General features: G+C 41.1%; 1 protein-coding gene across 1 annotated transcript; it reads right to left on the bottom strand.

The window, feature by feature from the left end:
• Positions 1 to 575: 575 nt before the first annotated feature.
• slc12a8 (solute carrier family 12 member 8) lies at positions 576 to 16,016 on the bottom strand (the record flags this gene model as incomplete). The annotated part of the gene is made up of 13 exons (XM_083921449.1): positions 576 to 995; positions 1,204 to 1,264; positions 2,974 to 3,091; positions 3,182 to 3,279; positions 3,356 to 4,022; positions 6,021 to 6,167; positions 7,919 to 8,006; positions 8,495 to 8,582; positions 8,756 to 8,869; positions 13,767 to 13,998; positions 14,108 to 14,299; positions 15,639 to 15,785; positions 15,882 to 16,016. 13 exons carry the CDS (start codon positions 16,014 to 16,016, stop codon positions 827 to 829), a joined length of 2,256 nt encoding a protein of 751 aa, XP_083777575.1. The 3' UTR covers positions 576 to 826.
• Between the last annotated feature and the right edge of the window lie 890 nt (positions 16,017 to 16,906).

The following is a 16,906-nucleotide window of genomic DNA, read 5'->3' as shown; positions in this document are numbered from 1 at the left end:
AAACAAGAAAAACCTAAAGACAGAAAAGCAAGGTCAGCGAGGGATTAGGATTCTGCAATTTTTTTAGGCAGGCAAAATACTATTATATATAAATAAATATAAATATATAAATTGTGTGAATCATTTGTCCTTTTGACCCAGAGTAAGAACAATCTAGTCACAGTAGGCTATTGATGCTTTCGCGGTTTGCTTTTTTCTATAACCAGTTGGATCTAAAAGCTTATTTTAACTTACCTTTTCCTGTAAAACATTCTCAGAGAGGCTAAGTGCGGTGTACATTCTCTTCCAAGTCTCATTTTCACTTTTATTTTCAGTCTTTGAACCAGATGCCTCAGATGAATGTGACACATTTGTCGTTAATTGTCATTTCTAAATCAGCGTAGGTTTTCAAGGACACTGAGGCCACCTCTGACATGTGAGTGACAACCAGGAAAAGTGAACTAATAACAACCTTGGAGATGAACAATGAACTGTACACACGCAGAAGTGAACTAACATAGTTTAATGAAACCTTTGTGTCACATGTACACAGGATATTGAAGCCACGGTGAGCACTAATGGTGACTGGGTTTCTTTGAAGTGATCCAGCGGTACAAACAGCGGAACAAAAAGCACTTAAGCAAAGATCGGGATACTTCAAAAGTTAAAGCCATGAAGTATATTAAGACAACAATAAACTATTTTAATTCTGTTCACTTATACGGAAGAGAAATGATCTGAGTTACTGAATGTCTCCGTTAAATACATGAGACATGCACGCTTTGAGGCAGAAAATGTGGTTCCAGGCTGACAGCTATGTGACATGTAGAGGCAGTGTTTAAGTCAGTCAGTGGAGTGGTGGCTGCACCAACTTTTCAGCTCTGACGAATGAGGATTGGTGATAGCGGTGACGAGAGGCGAAGTCAGCATTTTCCTCCGTCAGCTGCTTGGTTCTCACCCCGACCCCGGACAAAGAGGGGGTGACTACAATCTCATCCCGAGGAGATCCTTTCCCCCTGGAAGACAGCAAATACCACAGAGAACTGGTTTTCAGGGGACATGTGAAATGACAAAATAACTAAAAAAAATAATTGATACAAGATTATTCATACTTTAGTCTCGGTCTGTGCTTTATTGTCAATCTGGAGAGAATTTCTATGATTAATTCCATTTAAATATTGTTAAATCATCTCACATATTCTTATAAAACGATTCCTGACTGACCTGCAAATGCTACTCAATGTTGATCTGAGCCACGAGAAAAAGCTGAATTGAGCTGCGATACCTGCAAATAAAGCAAAATTGAAACTGTTATCTTGAGAAATGAGCTCAAAGAGTCATTACGATACTAGCTTCAGGAAAACTCATATCAAAACATTTAAATGTACTATGGAGACCTTTTTCATTGCGTCAATATTTGAAGTTGTAACTGCACAGAAGTGTATTGTAGTGACAGAGCGAGGAGGAACACACAGCAGTGTGTCGACCACCTGTGGGACAAGTGGTCAACACTTGCAGAGATTGTGCTCAGAAATGTTGTGAGTCAGACAGTTAAGGCTCTCTGTACTGTGGCGGGTGGATGCACAGATGCTGGGTGTCCCATCCAGCTATTCTAGAAATCCTAAGCCACAACAGCTGCCGGCCTGCCAGGCAACAAGACCGCAAGTGAAACTCCCAGAAATCCAAGAGCACATTACCAGTTCACATAACAACTGAACATGGGGTTACCAAACCAAAATCCTTTAAAGGTAAATGGGCATAATGGGATCATCTCAGTGGCTTTATAACAAAGAATAAAAAAAAGATAAAAGGAACCGTGCTGCATTATATATATATATATATAAAAAGAAGACTGAACTCAGAATATTCCTACATTTTCCTATGCTAATCTGAAGCCTAAAATTACACAAGTATATGGAATGTCCTTGTAAACATGCTACAAAAATAACACAGGCATAAAAAAGACTTTTCCTCCTTTCAGCCAACAGTAAAGCAATTAAATACATATCAAAAACACAGAATGTGTGATGAAATAAGTTCATAGATAACATGTGATTTATAGAATGCAAACTGCAAAATGCAAAATGCCTCAAGACGAGGCCTCAATGCATAACGAGGAACAGTAACGTGTTTGTTTATTTGTTGGTGTAATGGATTTGCCTCTAAATTATAAGCAATTTTCCAAAATCTGCAATATGAACAAAAACTGATCAAACACCATACACTATACCCGGCAAAATAGAAATATATTTTTTCGCTTTGTATCGTTTAGATGCCCTATGTTTGCAGCCATAACTTGCTTTTCAAGACATTTCATCAATTGGAACAAGTTTAGAGCATTTGCCCTGCTCTGTTTAGGTTAACTGATCACTGAAGCTCAGATCAAATCAAACCAGAGGCGGACTGTCAGACTCAGTCCATCAGTGGAAATATGGATTAAGCCACAAGACCAGGCGAACATTAGCTACAGGTGCGAAGCTCAGAGCCGGCTGTAGTACGATGTTAAAAAGCTTCGTTTAAATGCTTCTCATGTCCAAAGTTCCCTTTGGCATACCAAGCTGGAAAATGCTGACCATGTGCAGGTGGTTCATAGCCTATGTGAAAGACTCAGAACACTCCCTCTGTCCCACATTTTTGCATTTGTAATGCATATGTCCAAGTCAGGACTATTGGTGTATCTCGTGCCAAAGTCTTTTTAGCACTTGAAATGTAGAAAAGAGGCAGGCAGCTGGACTATACAAACCGTTGAAGCTATACCACACATATTTAATTGACGTTGCTTTAAAATGACGGCTACGAAACACGGGCTCATTTTGTTTGTGTGCCTCAACTCTGAATGTCTCTTCCTTGTTTCCTCAGCTCACATCTCAAGTAGGAGGGACCACTGCGTCAGGAGAGGAGGCGAGGAAAGAAATCGAGGATGTACAAACTGAGAAATGAGAAGAAAGGCATAAAGCCAAACTAAGTGTGTGGGAATGTAATGATGCAAATCACCTATAGGTAGTCCAGGGCTTGTTTTCCCGATGTAGAAGAAGAGCAGCATGGCAAAGATTATGTTTGCTAAGGCATAAGCCCACTGTATAACAAACATAATCAATATGGAGCTCAATGCCTGAAAGGAAAAGTATACATTAATTTAAAAAAAGAAAATAAGCCATTAGAGCAAAATGAGATAATGTACAGCATAAAATGTGTTACCCACCCCGATAAGAGCGACCCAGTGGTTGCAGAACTTCAAATACAATGAGTTCTGCATGGATTTGATTTCAGAGCTCTGGTGCTCTGCTTTACCTCCATCACCTGAAAGATTTAATAAAAGGGTCAGGTTAACAGGGCCAACCAACTTCTATGATCTCTACTGGTTAGAGCTGATCACCTGCGCTGTGATTTTGAGGGTCAGCAGATGAATCCAGCTCAGCGTGGTGTATTTTTGAACAGGGTTTGTCTGGTGGTCCTTCTCCAGCCCTGGACTCCCCGCCTCCACAACGCACCTCAGCTCCCTCCTGCGGCGGAGCTGAACTCATCTCCTCTCCTTTCTCTTCTGGGAACACATTACTGTTTTGGTCCAAGCCAAAGCTGTCCATCAGCATCTGCTTAGTAGTAACACTCGCCTTCCGACCCTTGTATCTATTGCTCTGCTCTTGCGTAGAGGAGGTCCTTTCAGCCCTAGCATCAGCATTTGACACGGGGGGAAGGATCTGGTCCATGTCCTTGTTGAACTCCAATAGAGTACCTTTACTCTGCGGACTCTCGCCTCCACTCCCATAGCTTGGGCGAGCGGCCTCGATCAGAGGCCTAGAGCTCTGCCTGGTCGACGTACGCTGGTTTCTTTTGAGCTGGACGAGGGTGCTCCCCTTCTCTTTGGTCTGCAGCTGGAGGGTCATGGAGACACTGAAGTAGGAGTAGTCGACGAAGCTGTAGGTAAGCATGAAGTTTATGGTGACGATGGGGGCCAGCACATTGACTTGACCGATGAAAATGAAGGCCATGGTCAGCAAGCTGGTTAGACAGATCGCTGCCACTGGAGTCCTGTTTGGGCCTCTCTGTTAGAGAGGGAGAGAGTGTTACAATATGGAATGGCATCGTGTCCAATAAAAAAACAAAGCAAAATAACTAATTTGGTGATTTAAACTTTTAAGTGCACCTTTATGGCTTGAGAAAATCTGCCTAGTTGGCTAAATGAACCATATAAAATGCCTTTGGATCTGAAAAATGCATCGCCACAAAGCTGAAATCAGACCTGTTTTTAATTAACATTAAAAGTTTGTGTTTTGGAGATACGTGTCACAGGACGCAGACGCAGTGGAAAAAAATCACACATGCCTTGTGTCCGTAAGTCAACAGTGCTTCAAAACTTCAACCTTTTGCCCAAATAAAACTGTCACTATGAACACGGAAGACAAACAGCCACCTACAGGGAGTGATGAAATGAAACTTAACCTGAAGTTAAATTTGAGCTATAAAAAAACCAAACCATCAGAAAGCTAGTAATTGTTTTAGCATGTGTTTTGTTACACAGCTTAGCTTTCACTTCCCAGGTCCTATCACACAGTTTAAGGAGCACTGCTGTGTGCCTGGCGGGCCTCCAGAGCACACAGCGGAGCAGGGCCCTGCCCGTCGCCCTTCCTGCGTTTGTTCTGAAGCTTTGATTTGGGCCAAGATGTCTAGGGCCTCATTCCAACCCGCTGAGAGAGGTCAGACACCACTGCCACCCAGGGAAGACTGAGGAAAAACGGGGCGGACGGGGTCAGGATGTCAGCGTGCATAAGACTGTGTAGCAGCAGTGAGTCCTAACACTTTGCTTTAATGCACCACTTGTATGGAGGGGAGTATTGCACTCTATAGTTAGGCAGTCCTGTCACTGTTTCCTGTTGAGTCCACCCACCACACCCCCTGTACATCCAGACTACACACACACACACTCATTAACAGTGATGGGGGAAGTACTCAGATCCTTAAGTATAAGTACGACTGCTACACTGGAAAAACACGTCAGAGTCCTACATTGAAATGTTGAAACGTGAGTGACTGTGACACGATTATACTATAAATGAAGATATAAATTATTAATCAGTTGATTTGTTTGTAATATTTCAGAAAAAGGTGATAAATGCTTGTTTTGTTGAACTAATAGTACAAACATGAAAAATATATAAAACAAGTAAAACAATTCAAAAGGAAAATCAGCAAAGCCTCACGTTTGTAGAACTGGAACCATTAAATATTTGGCATTTTTGTTACATGAAAAATGACAAAATGAGTATTAAAATAGTTGTCAATTAACAATAGTTGTACATTTTCATTTTTGTGCAAAAAAAAGTTAAGTAACTAGCTGTCAGATAATTGTAATGGAGTAAAAAAGTACAATGTTTCCCTCTGAATTGTAGTAGGTTGTGTAAAGTGGCATGAGAAGAATATACTTAAGTAGTTTGAAGTTTGAACTTGCCAATAACCAAAGGTAATAAGACAACATATTTCTATTACCACATTAATGCAACATGACTCATGTCAATGTGATTTCGACCCCTCATTATTTAAAGATGTAGTCTGGCTACTGGGGATTTTTACTGGGGATTTTTTCTAAGTCATATAATTTCACGGCTGCCTTTTTTTGCGCACAGGGGCAAGAAGCAGGTAAGTGGATCCACTGAATTGTAATGTTTTGTCAAGCTACTATTTTGCAGGTCATTAACTTGAACTTTGATGTAAATTACATGAATTGATCTAAGCTAGGCAATTAACTGAACGCAGAAACATTAAAAAGGCATCTATGAGTTTGTCTAATGATAGGTAGAAAAACAGTTGTAATCTTTAACAAATAATTGAACTATCCCTTTACACTGCGGCCACATAAAAGGGCTAATAATGTTAAAGTGGCAATTTATAGATTCATAGTAAAGTTTTGCTTCAAATACGTGAACTCACTGGTGCGTAACACACACCCTCACTCCATAATCTGCATTTACATCACAGTGACTAATATTTTTTAGTATACTGTTAATGTCCCTCCATCCATCCATACATCCATCCATCCCACCCACCCCTCTTCCCAGGAAGGCCAGAGCGGGGATGACCCTCTCTTGGGCGATGCACTGGAGGATCCTGGGTGCCCCGTAGAGGCCGCCCATGCAGGAAGCCAAGGAGGAGATGTAGAGGCCCAGCAGAAAGAGGAAGCCCACCAAGGAGACCTGGAGGAAGAAGGAAAACAAACAGAGGGTGGAAGAGGATGGGGTGGGGTTCAGAGCTCACAACAGCTACACCCAGTCCAGTTCCGCTGCAGTCAGCCCCTTATGAAAACAATGAGAACTAACCACTGATGGAGAAGTCAAGGATTTCTGGAAAGAGTTAGTGATTGGTTAAAGCTAAATTGAATATTAATATGAGTGTGAGCCAAGCAGTACAGTAATACTACACTAGTTATACACATGAGCCCACAGTGTCATATACAGTAATGACAACTCAGTAATCATACCCTGATTCAGCTTAAATTAAGGCCCCAACGCAGAGAGACTTAAACACAAACTGAGAGCTTAGCTGCATCAAACATTTGCCCACAGTCTGATCAATTACTCTCACTTATTATGGCACATTACGAAGCTGTGAACGGTTTGTGTGCTGTTCTATGTGCATGAATCTAACCTTATAGCTCTACGCTGCACAAACGAAACCGGACAGACGCGCTGTCTTCCTAACATCAGCCGTCCATATGGAGGGTGTCCTGACCCCTGGCTCAATGAGTCAAACCTCCATTCAACAGACATGTAATATACACAGTGTGTCAGGCTGCTGCAGCATGTGTTTAGGTCAAAGTGTTCAACCGACAGCCTTCACAGTACAATAAACATTCTGCAAGAGAGTAGAATTAATGAATTAAAGTTACTCACATAGCTTAAAATGGTTATGCGTGTCTGTATCTGCCTTAGACTGCACAACATTTAAGGAAAAAAGAGGGCTTTGCTGGGACATGTCATGTTTGGAAATAAAATGATAAAGTGAGGCCGGCCAATTGCTTTTGGGGTGCTGCTGTCCTAATTTACACATGTGAATATATTTCTGTAAGCTCTCCATAATCAGTGTGACTCGCTTTACAGTACAAGTGTTTGTACTTATTAAAGTAATTTAACTCGTTATATACAAACCATTTAACTTACTCTTTCTTAAATATGTCCTTCACTTGTGTTACATATTTCCAGACCATTAAGACCTCAAGTGTGTGGAAGTTTACTGGAACTTGCATACAAACACAGTACATTGCACTGCACAATGTACTATTAAAGTTAAAATCAAATGATGTAAGAAAACAACAACAAAAACGTAGCAATACAAAAAATAAAGATTTAATTTACATAAGATCCCTAACATGATACTAGTTTTGATGGTTTCTGTCTGATAACATTTTTAAGAATGGAACATCCTTGACAACATCTTTAAAAGGATACAATACTAAATACAGTGCCTCATATGTGACATTATTCTTATCAGTCCCATCAAGGAGACATTCGTTTTACATAATAACATCTGCGGAGATTCTGCCATCACTTTGTAGCGTTTGGATGTAAATAATATTCACGCTGAATCAAACTGCATGAATATTATTATATATTATTAGATTATATAAATCAAACGGAGTCAAGAGCTTTTTTACCCCTTTTCTAAACTATATGCTCTCTACCACCAACTGGACTGCTGTGGAGGTGCACACTGTAGACGGACAGTATTTTCATATACTTGAACCTGAGTATGATGTATTTCATTAGTAATTCTACTTCAGTATTAAGAATGGGTCCTGAATCTCAAGGCTGAGAACATGCAAACAGTCAGCACCTGAACTTCCCACACCACATCAACAAAGTGAGCCATCGTGGGGAATCCCCTCACCTCACCCCTTCTGTCGAGAGGGCCTCTCTACGAGGGCACAATGGAAGCAGAAAGAGTTTACCTTTTCTGCTATCAAGAAGTCATAGCGCAGAGCTTCTCTTGTGCAGATGGCCCCCAGAAGGAAGACAAAGACCAGATACAGGAACCACCTGTGGGTCACCAACAGTACACCACACAGGATTATTAACAACTGCTGCTTTCTCACTATTAATAGAGAGTTATGTCATCACAGCTCCACACTTCTGTGTCTGAAGAATGCTGGGAATATGAGTTTTGTTCTTTCCAGTGAAGATGGAAAAGGTTGCCCTTTTGATAGAAGATACCACAACGTGATCTAAGAGCACCACAAAAGTAAAATCAAAAGAAAAGTACCATTTTGGATGGTTCATACCTTGATGGAGAGTGTCATATTTGAAAACTATACTTGTAGCACAATGTGTAGTTAGAACTTTGTAAGAAAAATGTATAATTATTTTATTTTTGTGGGACGGTTCAGCCGTTTTCACAGTATTTCCATCTGTGTGCTTTTACAGCAGGCCCACCTTTGCTGTTGGTCTTGTGTACTGTATTGTGTAGTGTTCCCTTGTGGTGTTTTCTTTATATCTGTGTGCATGTGTGTGTTGAGGTGTCATCATACGAGGTGAAGACAGCTGCCAGTGTTCCCACAGGGATGTTGTGTTCAGGCCGCTGAAGGTCTGAGCTCATGTTGAAGCCTGCCATAACCCCTACACAGAAAGACAGACAGACAAACAGATAGACAGACAGACAACATTCTTTACAATACATTTATTTTTTACATTGTATAATATGTAGCTGCTAGAAATGAAAGGAGGGCTTGTCCGTTAAAGTGTTTTTCACACATTATTAGATCAAAAACAGATGATGGGTGCCACCTCACCTGTAGCGGCAGGGAAGAAGACCCCAAAGACAGTGAAGAAGTGTTCCCCTGGGGTGTAATCTGGCATTGTGTTGCTGCTGAGCAGCCCGGCTGAATAACCAATGAAACCGTGTTCTGAGAGAGGAGACGACAGCACACCAAGCATATCAGTTCTGAACCCTGTGCCAGGATTACCAGCATGTCTTCACTGAGTAAACAGTTAAAAGTATTAACAGTACAGACCTGTAGACTGCCTGACAGAAGACACTGTTTGACGTTAAATAACTTGATTGACATGGGATTTGATCATCCGACGATTTCTCTTGGTTTTTGAGGACGTGAGAAAAGTTTTATAAATCAAGAGACAATTTTCCAGATTTGTTTCTCTAATCCAGACTTTGTGGTAGATTATCTATTTTTTTGTTCCTTTCTTCAAATATGTATCTTTTTTCCAAAAAAATTCTTTTCTATGAATAAAAATGCATCACACATTGCAGATGATCTCATCCACAATGATGCTGATATAAGCTCGATATGCTTCAGTCCCAGCATGGACTAAATACGTGTGTACTGGAAGCTGAAGAGGTGCCAGTTCACCTCCTGGGCTCTGCCAAGGTGTCCTTGAGCAAGGCACCGAACCCCCAACTGCCCGGGGTGCTATCCTTAGAGGTAGCCCCCTTGCTCTGGCATCTTTTAAGCATATGTGTGTCTGGGCCTGTGTAAAAATATATAACAACAGAGTGAAAAAAAACATATTTCCCCTTGCAAGATTAATAAAATATACCTTTCTTCTTCCTCTAACCATAAATTCTGAAAAAAAAATCTTTTCCCCCGATGGCTGTGCAGGCTGGTTGCTGCATTGTATACAACAAAAGTGTATAATTGATACATGACTAAGGGATGCAGGTGGCCAAAATAATATTCTTATTTTACTTTTTGGTACTACCTGAACTGGGATTTCATGACTTTTTTTCTTCAAAATAAATAATACAATAGGTAGCAAGTCACTTTAAAGTATGCAGTCTAAAGTCAGGACGGGTCAGTCCACTCTAGGACCGCTTGTTGAACGTGCAGGGGGAGAAATGATTCTGCATTGGTGGGGGCCATTAAACTACACAGCCTGAAGGGCAGGCCTATGTTACAACACCGGACATTTCCCCGTTGGTTATCTTGCGATGGGAAAGAATGTGTTCTCTCAGATTAATGACATGTTTATCCAAAAGGAAGTCGCCACCCTTTTCAGAAGCTCAGCAGCTTCCAAGTTTGAGGGAGAGAATGAGAGTGAGCGAGAGAGGGAGACGAGAGAGAGAGAGAGAGAGAGAGAGAGAGAGAGAGAGAGAGAGAGAGAGAATGTTCATTTTACTTTTGTTTTAGACACAATCCAAAACCATAAGGATAGACTAGTAACCCCAACTGCACGTTATCCACAATAATAATTTAAGGAGGTCGTAAAAACCAACATCAAATTGGATTAGGTGCCCAAATTCTTGTTCACTCTGTGACCCTCTGTCCAAACAACCAGATACAGGGAAGTCAGTGTCCATGTCTGCCCCATGGGCTCCCCACCCATATTACAACATACACTCCAGCATCCAACCATGCCTGACTCTCTGTATGCTCAATTGACGTTGCTAGAAAACTATTTCTACGGACACAAGTATTTGATCTCCAGAACTGTGGACAAAAACTGCAAACAAATGTTCTGGTCAGATTTACTTGATTGGGAGTCTCCAAGGTGGAAATTTTCAAAGTACACACAGCAGACTATAGATGCCAGCTTTTTTACATGTTGCACAGTGACTCCGAATTTTATACCTGCTAAACATCAGCATGTTAAAAGTGTCATTGTGATCACAGTTTTTTACTCAACTAAACTGAGTTTACAACCATGCTAACATGCAGATGTCAGCAAGTAGCTCAAAGCACTGTTGTGCTTATACACCCTCACTGAGATGCTAGCATGGTTGTAAACTCAGTTTAGATGAGTCAAAAACAGTGAACGATGAGCCATTTAGTGACATGATGGAGGATTCTTACTAAGGTACAACTAGCAATATTTTCTTTATTCTCATATCATATGACTGGTTGAAATCAACTGTAAAGTGATGTGGGCAGTCCTTAAAAATCTCACATATTAAAGGGGGACCTTAATTTTTTTATTTTTTTTTTAAATAAAGCAGGTTAAGACGCTACATAAATACTGCAGCACTGTATTGTCTGAAAAACAAGTGTATAGGCAGAATGGGGCTCATTTCTGAACTCAGCATTCCTCTGATACAGACAGGAATGTGTAGTCAGATTACATGAGCGTCTGAGGCCTCTCCCTCCGTCCGTCCGACCGAACTCTTACTCTCCCACTCTAACCAGTATAAACCGCTGTGCATGGAGAAGAGGGCAGGTTGTCATGTTACCGAGGTGGGGCAGGTCCCACTTGGATGATTGAGAACTATATATTATAGTGTGGATCAGATCACAGGGAGAGATGATGTAGCGGTCTCTGGAGTAGCAGCGGGCCTCAGATCTCAGTTCCGGCCTTCTCTTTGTCATTTTCAAAAAATGTGGGTGAGTCTGGTTAACACCCTAAACCCCAGACCCAAGCAGCACATTATGGCTTCCTGTTCTGTGAGGAATAGGCTCCAACTTAAAAAGGGACTGGGTTAAGTGTATCAGATTGTATTTCATCTGTGCACCACAATCAGGAGGTTTTGCAGTTGAATTGTTTGGCTGCAGAGACAATATGTTGGCATGTTACTGACCAAACTAATTAATTTTCTATGCAAACAATTGGGAATTGAATTGTCCTCAATTCAGGGATGATAAAGCCCTATTCTAAGCTGTCTTACAAGTTGCAGCTCTGGAGCTTTTAAATTCCACCTGTCATAGTATAGCAGGAAGGACTTGTCATAATCAGTCACAGATCCTTAAGTCTGGGGAAATTAGGAAACAAGATCAGTCATAACAGTCATAAGATACATAAACTAGATAAAAGGTGACATAACAGACCAACACAAATAACGAGACTTTGAGGATTTTAGCTGTTGATGCTCTTTATAATAATCTTCAAAAGCCACTGAAACGGCATCAAAACCAAGAGCATCTAATCACTGATATCTAGGAAAATATCCACTTTGCAATAAATACACAATTACTGGGAATGCAACTAATGAATATTTTCATAAGATTGGACAAAGACGCTCCCAGCTGACATATGAAAGGCTTGTTTTTTAGCGACTCAACCCCAAAACCCCAAAGTATATTCAGTTTACAATGACGGTAAAAAGACGCAAGCAGCAAATGCTCATATTAGAGAAGCTGGAAGCACAGAATGTATGGCCTTTTTGCTTGAAAAATACCTGAAAGTCTACTAATGGACTCATGATTCAACTCTGAAATTTACCATTTCAGAACATGAATACCAACAATTCGATGTTCTGTTTTTTATTAAATATATTTGCCATGTATACTGACACACAAGCAAATATCCATTGATAGTTTTGAATAGTATGTCACGTGGCTGACATGAAGTATCTTAGCTGTGGCAGTGATGCACCGTGGTGTCTGAAAGTGTACATAGGGCACCGCATGATTATGGCGGTTGGCTCCTTCCCTTCAGGTTGTGTCTCTGCGTTCATTTCAGGCTAAGCTGGGCTGTTTCAACTAGCTAGTGGACCTGCTGGTGCTCTGCCAACCATGAGGTCACCACAACATACACAGAAGCTCTTAATTGGAAAAACCTGGAGTAGTCATTATGGCTGGTTCTCCCACAGTTCTTCAGGACTGTGAACTGGCCTCTGCCTACAGTAATATAAAGAAAGATGGAGGCTGGCAGCGGTGAACAAGTACAGGTTAAGGGTGGGATTAGAGTCTGTTGTTTTCTTACTGACACTGGGGTATGAGAAGTTGTAAAGTCTGCAAAAACTAGACACTGCCCACAGTTGGACAGCCACTATGAGTTCCTTGTGGTATTCTGGGATGTGGGACTGTGTGTGCACTTTTTTCAAATAGTTTTTAAGTTTTTTACTGATTTTATAAAAGGTATAGTGACTATAATGTCCTGTTCACATAAGGACTGGCTTGACTTTTGGAACACTTTGCTCTTCCCACTGGACAGGACATTGATAATCAGTGAGAACAGGAAACGTGGGGAAGGACTTCCTGACGGCCAGCAAAAGAATACAATCTATTCAAAAAAAGGCAACATTTCCTCACCACAAAAGAAAAAAAAAGAAAGGGGGAAAAAAAGCTTATCTTAAGCCACAAGAAAGCAGCACTTTACAGAAGTTTCTAACTAAACCAACCAGCTATTGAGAGCAAAGGAAGTTCTCATTAGAGCAAAACAGGCAAACTGACAAAAATGTGTCAAAGTTGGATCAAAACGTTGTTATTTGGACACCAGTCTCATGAAGAAGTGCACTGGTCTCAGTAGAATACTAGACTAATACTGACAATAATAAGTGATGTTACAGCTACACCTACTGGCCTGAACAGGTCACAGACATTCACCACACAAGTCAACACTCCCAAACTTTTTCTGTGCTCTTTGGGGGCCGAACTTCACACATCCCTTCCTGAAGTAACTGCATTTTTTTTTTATTAACAACTAACAATACTTTGGAAAATGAGCTAAGATGAATTTTATTTATTAATGTTATGAATGATTTATTTATTTTGAAGACAACCAACGTATGTAATAGTTACACCTGTGTTCGACAAGTCAAATCCCATCTCCTCCAACTCCACCTCTGTCCCTGACCCACAGCTCATACATATACACTGTAAACACCATTAGCAGGATAGTACTTGCTAAATGACTTAAGGGATATTTTAACCTCAAAACGATCATTTGTTAATCAATTACTCACGCATTGTGATCTGCCTAAATGGTGCTTCAGAGGCTTTTACACTAATATAATTCTAGGGCAACATCTGTATAATTTGAGCATTATTTTGGCTTAAAAAAAACTTTGAATTGAATGATTGAACCCTTCCCACCATCCCTGTTACCCTTCATATCTATATTTATGACCCCTACCTGGGTCAAGGTGCGTGAAGGTGCCGATGACAAAGTCCAGCGTGGAGACGGCCAGCACAGCCAGCAGCAGCAGCTGGAGTCGGACAATCCACTTGACGCCGGCCAGGTTGATTCCCAGCAGCGCCAGCAGCACCGCCACCGACATGGTGCGGACCGCCCACGGGCTCTGTAGACCCAGCAGCTCCGCCACAGACTCAGAGAAACCTGTGATGTACATGGCTCCAGCCACGCACTGAAAGGTGGGTGGAGATACAACAGAAGAAAAAGGAAAAGGAAATGTGTGGAGCATCCTTCATAAACAGTCGCTCAGGTCTTACTGAAAGTCAGGATTTGTTACTCACCTGTCCAAACACATAGAGCAGGCCCACCGTGCCCCCGACCCTGCCACCAAGGACGGTGGAGATCATGGAGTAGATTCCTCCACTCCCAACGCCGCAGTGCTCGCACACCCCGATCCCCGACATCACTGTCACTAAAGCAACCACCACCACCAAGGAGACCAGGAACATCCCCAGCAGCACACCCGTGTTCCCCTGGAAGATGATGTGACACAATGTGACACATAATACTGAGTCACCTATGCACATACTATGTGTACATCTGCAGCATGTTACTCTTCTAAAGCTGTAAATTAAATAGATTTATAGCGATGTGCAGCTTGTGCTATACATATTTGCATGCCTAAATTTGTTATACTATACCTACAGTAGATGCTTTGTATTCTATTCACATCGCTTTTGCTCTGATATTTATTTTGTTTATATGCCTGCACATCTTTTTTTTTTATTTATCTCAGTATCTTCTGGGGAAATCAGGCCCATTAAACCAGGGAAAATATACAGTCTTTAATTTTGCACAATACATAATAAGTAAGCAAGTCATTTACGACAAGATGCATCTCAGTCTTACTCAAGAAACTCTGTCTCCCGCATGGCAAACTATGTTTAAGCTGTCAAGTTAAACCCAAATAAATGTAGCAATTAAGATCAAGAGAGAAGAGTGTCTGTGACTGTGTCCTGTTGACACATATGCATTAAAGTGTTTGGGGTCAACTGGCTGTGCGAAGCATACTTAATGATGTTTACAGCTGAAACTCAAACTCAAAAGCCTCAACAGAGCTAGACGGAGATAAAGCACACAGCCATGCCCATTCATTTGTGCAGTCCTATAACCAGCCATACATGGATGTTTTACTTATCCATATAAAGCACCAGTCTGCAGACATTCCACATTTCCAATTAGAAAAGTTATCATCTCTTTGCCCTTTAAAACTGTCCATGAATGCACCCTTCCAGCACGCCTATGTGAAAAAAACATTAAATAATAAATACACACATCCAAAATATCTGTAATTGATCAATTTGGGTAGACTGGCAAAATAAGAGAGTACTGAATGGTTTCATTTTGGCAGGTTCTTTTATTGTTTTTTTAAAAGTTGGCAGTCACAGTAAAGGAAGAGAATAGGGGGTGCTGGGGTTGCTCCACTTAAAGGTCCAATGGTGTGAAAAGTGGGATATCCACATCTTTTTTGATTATAAGGGAGGTTGAGATGCTCGATAAATACTGTTAAAGGCTCAAAACGCTCAATCCACAGAGAAATGTTCACACTCCGTATTCAGACACTGTGCCTCCAAATGAGCGGTCAGGACTTCCGTACGTTTGTGATGTCACAACTATACTATCGGCTTTGCTATTTTGACTCTTCAATAAATATATTTCTTTATATGTTTCGCTTTGCTATTAATGGACATAAAGACAAATACAAACATATTAAAAAAGCAGTCTTCCTGTAAGTGTTTCATTTAGAAGAAATATACACGTAAAATAGAAAAGGGACATTGAGGTAAAGAGAGCAACACAGTGTATACTGACCACCAGGTAGCCGGTCCGTAGAAAAAGCACCACACCAAAGATGTTGATCATGCAGGTGGTGAAAACTCCATCCCAGGTACCAAAGAGCACCGGCTCCCACACAGACAGTTTGATCCTCCACCACGGCAGGCTCGACTGCTGGAAGCCCTGACCAATGACACGCAACAGTTGGCTGATTTAAAAGATTTCCACATCAACAACAAGTCGTTATCACGTTCATTTTGAGGGGAGCGAACACTGTACCTGTGCATCTTCATGAAACAGATCGTGGACATGTGTGTTTGTGTCGGTGTCTGTTACCCCCCGCTTCAACAATGCTGGCCCATCTCCCTCCTGGTCACAGGCGTGCACAGTCCAACCTACTGGCAGGGTTTCCATTGCAACCTACAGGTGTAAACAAGTGTGTTAACCTACACATCTGCAGGTGGGGCTCTTTTACGCTCCTAACTTATGATATACACATTATATATAATTCCTTACCCAAAACCATCAGAGAGGCAGGCTCAGTCGAAACCTTTAAAAACATAAAACACATCTTTTTAAGCATTCTTTAAACACCGTCTGACAGCAGGTCTTAAGTACCTAATCCCAAGACACTTTACTGCCTTTATGCCATTTTTTATTCTATTTAAATATTTTGTTGTATGATTTGCTCAATAATGTTGTCTACGTCTACCTGCTCGTCACTTTCTTTAACTATTTCATTGTTTGTTGTTCTGTTTTATTATTTGACTTTTTAATGCTATAAGCACTGTTGTTTATGGTTGTATGAAAGGTGCTGCAGAAATAATCATTATTTGCCCCAGTAGGTTGAATGTAAAACGACAACCTGAAGACATTCAGCTTAGGGTTTGAATTCATTAATAAGTGACGGAACATCAGTGAGGTAGATGTTTGAGGTGAGACTGACAGTGAGAGTCCGCCTATCTCGTGTAAACAGCGACAGGTTCAGCACGAGGACACCCGGATCCAGCGGCGCGTGCTCGTGAGAAGAGCCGGGTTACACCAAGATATCAGTCTAGACAGGCTGCGGTTTGGTGGTAACACATGATATAATTAGTATTAAACAGCGGTGAACAGATTTTTTTAAAACCACAGCTTACCTCAATATGTAGCTGTTAATCAAATATTTCGGCACCCTGCTGTTTTTAAAAAAAACAAACATGTATAAACTAGCTCATAGTCCGCAATTAAGCCCGTTGAACATTGAGAACGCCGAAGCGACGCCGAACCTCATTAACAAATGTGTCAGTTTAATGTTTCCTGGT

Source organism: Echiichthys vipera (assembly GCF_963691815.1).
Source record: "Echiichthys vipera genome assembly, chromosome: 10".
In the NCBI taxonomy this organism is placed as follows: Eukaryota; Metazoa; Chordata; class Actinopteri; order Perciformes; family Trachinidae; genus Echiichthys; species Echiichthys vipera.
This window is presented reverse-complemented; position numbering and strand designations above follow the sequence as displayed.